This window comes from Contarinia nasturtii, unplaced genomic scaffold, assembly GCF_009176525.2.
Source record: "Contarinia nasturtii isolate CC-2019 unplaced genomic scaffold, AAFC_CNas_1.1 Cnas_scaffold_2367, whole genome shotgun sequence".
Lineage (NCBI taxonomy): Eukaryota > Metazoa > Arthropoda > Insecta > Diptera > Cecidomyiidae > Contarinia > Contarinia nasturtii.
In genome coordinates this window covers 176844-184164 of record NW_022199689.1, presented here as the reverse complement: position 1 = coordinate 184164, position 7321 = coordinate 176844, and the positions used below count along the sequence as shown (strand labels likewise).

Sequence of the window (7321 nt, the reverse complement as noted above, 5' to 3'; positions counted from 1 at the left end):
AGTAGAATTTTGTTGAGTACTTCAATGGCATCATTCAACTCAGTCCGTGGTACTTTTTTATCTAATTCTTCATTGTAGATGTCCACCACGTTGTTTAATTTTCCAAGTAGATTTTCAATATCATGCGTATCCGAAGTGGCTATAATCACTGTACAATAGTAAAAAAAGAATACCACACAGATACTTGAATGTCTTCATTTTAACGAACAATGTATGAGCTATAGGACAATCACTGCACAACTAACAATATTTTTCCATGCCATTCGTATTTATTTATATATGTACGTCTTTTGAAAAGACTCTTTTCTAACTACATAACTTTGTTCGGTTATTTGTTATCATCGAGTATGCTTGTTTTGACTGTGTAAAAATATTTGGAACCTTTTAACAAATAAACATACACGATAAGATAGAGAACAATTACTGCACAATTAATGACATTTTTTCCATATCATTCATGTACGTCTTTTTAACTAACTTTGTTTGGTTATTTGCACATCAGATGCTCTTACTGAATTGGACAATGCATATCAGATGCTCTTTCGGAGTGGGCAAAGCATATCAGAATGCATTTATCAAATTGGGCAAAGCCATATTTTGTTAATTGTGCAGTAATTGTTCTCTATCTTATCATCATTTATGTTTATTTGTTAAAAGGCTCCAAATGTTTTTACGCTGCTCTTTTATTATCATCGAGTCTGTTCGTTTTGGTTGCGTTTGTTTTTTTTACATTTGGAGATTTTCTAGCTTATGAATATCAAGAGATAAAGAAATATTTTGTTGTATTTTGAAATGCTTTTGTTTTTGTTGTTTTTGTTTTGATAGGGTGTATAATATTACACTCGAGTGAACATAGATCTATGAGAACAAAAACAACAAAAACAAGAGCATGAAATTGATAAAAAATAAAAAATCTTACAGGAGTAAGACGAACTCTTCCGCACGGTGGTAGATGAGTATTTTTCAAAGCTATTTCAAAATAATATTTGTTCGATATTTCAAGCAGAAATACTCGCAAAGGATTTTTCACACTTTCATGATGAACCCATTTGTATGAGATTTGAAAGTATTCTATTTTCTAACAAAACGCGTTGTAAAAAATATGTCTGACGTTAATTTTGCCATAAACATTATTTTTGAAACTTCTTTCATACAAAAATCACAAAAAAAACTGTGGAATACAATTGGAACTATGCCTGCATGATGTCGCAATAGCATGATAATTTGCAAATGTAATTTTTTTTACAAAAAATAAATAAATTTCGGAGAGTTTGAAGAAATTTCAATTTCCATTTCTCAAGAAATAGATTATACTTTATCCAAGACGTTTTATTCGTATACTTATTTATAATACTTCATTCAGTATGTGGTAAAGATTCTTCTGCATTATTATCGGAATGATTTCCCCATGGCTTTATCTTCCAGATGACTAATGCGATTATCGAACAAATAAGAACCGTGGTGACAATATAAAATATCATTGAGCTGAAAACTCCCTTTACACATTGGGTTTCGATGTCACTCGTTATTTGTGTAATTACTTGTTTCGGTTGCTGCAAATAGAAGATTTTTTTATTTTACGTGTATATGTCAGTCATCCCATTTCTAACAACTTCACTTATTTTCGACAAAAAATTGTTTACATTGCTTACCTGACTTAATGCTCCCCACAATTTGAAAATCAATTTGACTGCAGTACCTATGTGCGTTGCAAAACATCTGAAAAAAAGTCAGATGATTCAATACATTATCAAAAATCACAATTACAATTACGGTACACATACACATTCATCTGAATAAATCCCTTGTTGCCTTTTTTGCATTCCATAATCTTCTCCGTTACATCTTTCGATTCGATCACATACTGCGACAATTCTGCGATACCTTCATATTTTTTCATTTCATCATGTAAGACATTCACGACACATAGAATGTGTTCAAAATTTGTGGCGAACGAGGAAAAACTAGTCATCCTATTCGAATCTTGTGGGGCGCCCACCATCGGTGCATATTCGGGTAAAGGAGGCAACTCGATTTGACATTGCGATGAAAGAGCGTCGTGAATATCTTGCGCAGCATCCGGGTCATTCTAAGTGTATGCAGAAAAGTTAAATTGATTGGAATAGAGACATCTGCCATATTGGAATAGGAGTCACAGCAATATTGAAAGTTTCCAAACACTACTTACCTGTCCGATTTTGTTCAACATATTTATCAATACACCGACCGCTGATTGCATTTCCGAGTCGACGCATCTGCGTACGTCCACACAAAATGCATTTCGATTATTGATAAAATATTGGAAATATGCGAACAGAGACTTACTTATTGCCTTGGTCTTTGCATCCATAGATGTGGCTGGTGTGCATCAAAATTGGAAAATAGACAGACTGCCACAGATCTTCCAATTCATATTTCTGATCAATAGGTAGAATGGCATTTGTTGCACATTCCAATTGAGTAACTGTTGCTTTAATTTTATTTTCTTTATCATTTGTGGTGTCACTTGCTCTGGTCAGTGCAATCTAAATTGAAAAGAATTATCTTAATCATTTCACCAGTAAAAATCAAAGCGAAAATTACCAAAACGACTGCAACAACACTTATGCCTAATACTTTCATGGTGAGAATGATGCTCTTGAGATACTCTTTAACGTTCAATTTTCTTAAATATTTTAACGGTTATTGTATATATTTCGTAAGAGAAAACAATTTTATTATTTCGATGCTATAATTTTTTCTCGCCACTAATTCCAAAGGTTGCCAATTTATAAATGAAACATAAGAAACGGCAAAATTAATTCAAAGCATACTTTGTGAAAACAGTATTTTATTTGGAGTCATACATGCATGTTTTGGTTTTAAATGTGGACTCTAGGCACTTAGTTTGGAAACTAGTTCTTCGATAAATTTGCTGACATTTTCTTGAATTTTAATCCATTTTTTGTTTAACCGTCACTTTCTCATGGCCACTCTTAGCTTCGGGTGAAGTTTGAGTTGACTCATCATGTCCCTTCTTTGGGGTTGTCGAATGGGTTTGAGTAGCGGCACTAACACCATATGATTTAGTTTGTGTAGACGCATATTTTTTGGGAGCAGAAACGTTTGGAAGATTCATACTAGCGACCAATGCTTAATAATTTATTGTATTTTTCTTGAAGGGCATCCAATTCAGCGTGTAATCGACTTTCTTCGCTTTTTGATTGATCATACATCTCAGCCCATCGCACTTGTTCGTGCAAACTTAAGCTATAGCCATGTGTTCTTTTTTAAGGCCGGACAGAAGTCGTCTCCATATCGGGAAATCGTTTGATGGCAAAGCTTTCGGTTTTTGGAATTTATTCTTTGGATAGGACTAGAAATGGCGAAATTGTGAAAAAGTGTCTCTTAACTTCAAGTGTCACGTTAAAACAACTTAACAACACATGCATGTAGGAAAAATGGTTTAAGTTCAAAGTTCTTCAAAAGTCCATGGTAAATCATTAATAAAGAATGATTCTTCGATCCTACGAAATGAAATCCGTTTTAGAATTTTTCAATGTCGGAATATGATGGCGTTTTATTTTCAACCAAAAGTATGTTTTAGCGTAGATGACAGCGTTTCCAATCGTTGGAATTTTATCCATTTGCTCACATTGAACATAGTTGAATGTATTGCCATACTCTTGGATACATTTAACAAAGTGTTGTTGCACATATATCTCAACACAAGCGCTGTCAACACGAATGGCGCAGTTTTCATAACAATTGAACAGCTGTTGATTCAATTTTTAAAAAAAGAGAGGTAAACGAGTGATTATTATCTTATTTGCATCATGCATTCCATCGACGCTACAATTACAAATGAAGTCCGCGATATCAAATCAATGAAATTTTTCGGTTTGTTGAAAAGAGGTAAACGTCGTCATAAAAGGAAACAAGCTCCGCTGCCAAATCGAAAAATTGGTAGGTTCTCCACAATCACTTTGAAAACCGATGATAATGATGATCCGGAAATCGAAAGTAAATTGCAAATGACTATTATTTTAATCAACAAAAAAAATATTATTTTAATCGAACCACATCCATTCGATCATAGAATCCAAAGAAAAGGAATTGATATCAGCAGAGAATGCCACTGATCTACCAGTTCAAAATGCCGTACATCCCCCGCCAAAATTATTCAATCAACCGAAAAAAGTGATCGAAACCGACCGAGTGAAAAGTCGCAATTTGACGGACAAAAGTCAAATAGCGAATTTTTCGTTAGACCACAACAGTTTACTGCTGTCTGATTGTTTGGACAATCAACCAGCAGTGCCAAAGTTAATTTTTTCAGCGGAATTGAGTCAAAATGAAGCATTCCAGAACCGTCAGTGCACTGCACAACAATCCGAGAGCCAACAAATATTTGTCGATACAGCCGAAGACACAGCAACGATCAAAAAGAAAATTGAATTTTCTGAACGCCATACATCCAATAAAAATTCTTCGGATCCATCGAAAGTCACCACTGACATGTTTAGGAAACGAAAACCATTGATTCGACAGGTTGAAGAACGATTGATCGAAAAACTACTAAAAAAGTCACTCAAAAAGGACCAAAAAGGGAAAGGTCTTTATAGCGCTTTTCCATCACGTCCAGGATACAAAGAACCTTTTCGTAAATTCAATAATCTACCTTCGCCGCAAAAACCGAAGCAAATTGATCAATTTTCATTACGAAAACGCACTTCAATCAGTGAAAAAATACGCAAGTTAAAGAATCACCCAAACGATTTTCCAGTTGTGCCAACAATCTTCGCATCACAAAACAAAGTACTTCGCAAACATCCATTTCCATTCGATTCCAACAATTCCAAAAGTTCTGCACAAAAAGCCAAACAAAAATCGAATGATTTGCCACGACATTTGATAGTGAAGCATCATTATGAAAGAGATGTCGTTGAATTCAAGTTATCGAATGAGAAAAAGCAGGCGACACGAAAGACAACCACTAAAACGACCTATTCACATGTCGGCGAAAGTCCATTCATGGAAAAAATTGTCATTCAAAAAATTAAATTGTCCAATTAAATCCGATTCAAATGTATTGTAAACAAAATTCATTTTCGTTTTCTCCAAAACATTCCCATTCTTACTTCCGTTTGATACTTACTCACGGTGAGTATAATGTTGTACAAGTGTTGCCTCATTCAAAAGTCGATTGTGAGCTGCTTTCACATTTTCTTACACAATGCCATACCCGTCATTCGTATCGTAGTTGCTAAACAAACATACACAACAAGTGGACGCTTCTTAAACAATTCAGAATTTAATTTGAAGAATAGAATTTTGTTCGAATGTAAACAAGTTTCGACCATGAATTACATAAGAGCTCGCTTTGTAGCAAAAAATTGTGATCGTGCCAACAACGATATTCTCGGTTTGTTGAAAAATGGTTACAAACGTCAAAACAAGAAAAAAGTACTGAAACCAAAGCCAAAATACGGAATTCTCTCCAAAGCAATCAGTTTCAAAGTTGTATTTCATGATGATGCCGAACCGGTAGATAAATCGAAACGTGCTCCCAGGAAAATGACTATTATTCCCATGGGTGAAGGTCATAATATACCCCCGGTCATGGAATCCAAAGAAAAGAACGTACAATCAACAAAGAATGCTGCACAAAATACGGTAAAGTTACCACCAAGACAACCGAAAAATGTGATCGAAGCAAAACGCGCGAAAAATCGTAATTTGAAAGAAACAAATCAAATAATGAACTTTTCGCCAGCTCCCACTAGTTTACTATTTGACAATCAACCAGCATCGAACTTCATTTGGAATAATTCGCCCGAAGAAATAAACCACAATGAAGCGTCAATCGAAAGTCAGCACCAAAATTCAGATGATTTCATAGAAGTGGACCAACAAACACCCGTGAATACACCGTTTTTCTCATCCGAAGACATAATGAAGATGGATTTTACCAACATTAGTAGAACTAATGACAGCAACGCCATTCCATCCACATTCAAAACAAACATCAGTGAAGATGACGGAATGCTCTTAAATACTCCCGATTTCAGTGGTGGAATATTTGACACAAACTCAATTTCATCATCGGCCGTATCGTTCGATGCAATGTCATTCAGTAAAATTGGAAACGACGAACCAACAAAGCAACGAGTCGGCACAACTCCATCGACATTCAATGAAAAGGATTGGACAAAACCACCACAAGTTACCTTTGAAATGTTTATGGAACGCAAAGCACTGGGAGCTCGTCGTGCTTTAGCTCGTCTATTTCCAGGAGAAACAACAACAATTAATGACCCATCATTCAACACTCAAAGTACCGCTCTAAAATCAAAATACGAATCAATATTAACATTTGGATCATTCGAAACATCAAATGTATCAACAATGACTGACTCATCATTCAGTACTCAAAATACGACACCAGAATCGAAATACGAGTCAACACCAACATTTGGAGCATTCGAAACATCAAATGTAAACTACAAACGAAGTATTAAAAATGAAAAAACAAACCCGGTAATGAAAACGCAACGGAAACGCTTCTATGCTGATTTATTGGATCGAATGGTCCGAGGAAGAGAGATTTACAAAAAATCAACGGAATACGATGCCAATAAACGAATTGATCAACAGCGTCGTGTGATGCAGACCAGAGTCCCCAACGAACCATTCTTATTTTGAGAAGAAATCCAAGGATAGAATTGAAATTTAAAAGAACATTATTATATAAATCGCTTTTTTTGTATTTTGAATTTTTTCTATGAAATTAACGAACACATAATTATTTTCCAAATCAATGATGCTCATTTTGTGTAATTCATTTTATATTTAAATATTATTGTGTGCCATCTGGCTTAAGTACTGAACTGAACAATATGTACATGATTTGATTTATAACCATGCTTTAAATTCTCTCAGAAGTATACCAAATAAGACGTATTTTTTTTTAATTTTGGGCGTGTATCGATAAATTAACGGTGTGCAAAAACCATTGAGCGAAAAAAATAATAATACATACATCTAAACTAAGTCGATGCTTTATAAACTGGAAGAAAGTTTATAAAATCGATTCTAACTCTTATTATTTACAATCAATTGACGTCGATTAAACGCTAACTACAGTTGTTCAAATAAAAATTTATTTTTTGAATAAAAAAAAGTATTCGAATTATTATGACAAATGTGTCATTTATTATATCATTTTCGTAGCTTTTCCCAAAGATATAAAAAGGTTTTCAATGATAAAAGAAGAGGTCACTGTCTAACACTTTTCTTGGTCATTCAGTTGATTACTTGGTTCCAGAATCCGTTACTGCAA

At 34.4% G+C, this 7321-nt stretch overlaps 1 protein-coding gene across 1 annotated transcript; it reads right to left on the bottom strand.

Moving 5' to 3' along the window:
- Positions 1 to 1410: 1410 nt before the first annotated feature.
- On the bottom strand, positions 1411 to 2753 carry LOC116348349. Its single transcript, XM_031779329.1, has 6 exons — positions 2584 to 2753; positions 2326 to 2525; positions 2189 to 2255; positions 1785 to 2089; positions 1653 to 1699; positions 1411 to 1553 (listed from the first exon to the last, which is right to left on the bottom strand). The coding sequence occupies exons 1-6, from the start codon at positions 2620 to 2622 to the stop codon at positions 1519 to 1521; spliced, it is 693 nt and encodes a 230-aa protein (XP_031635189.1). The 5' UTR covers positions 2623 to 2753; the 3' UTR covers positions 1411 to 1518.
- Positions 2754 to 7321: the final 4568 nt, after the last annotated feature.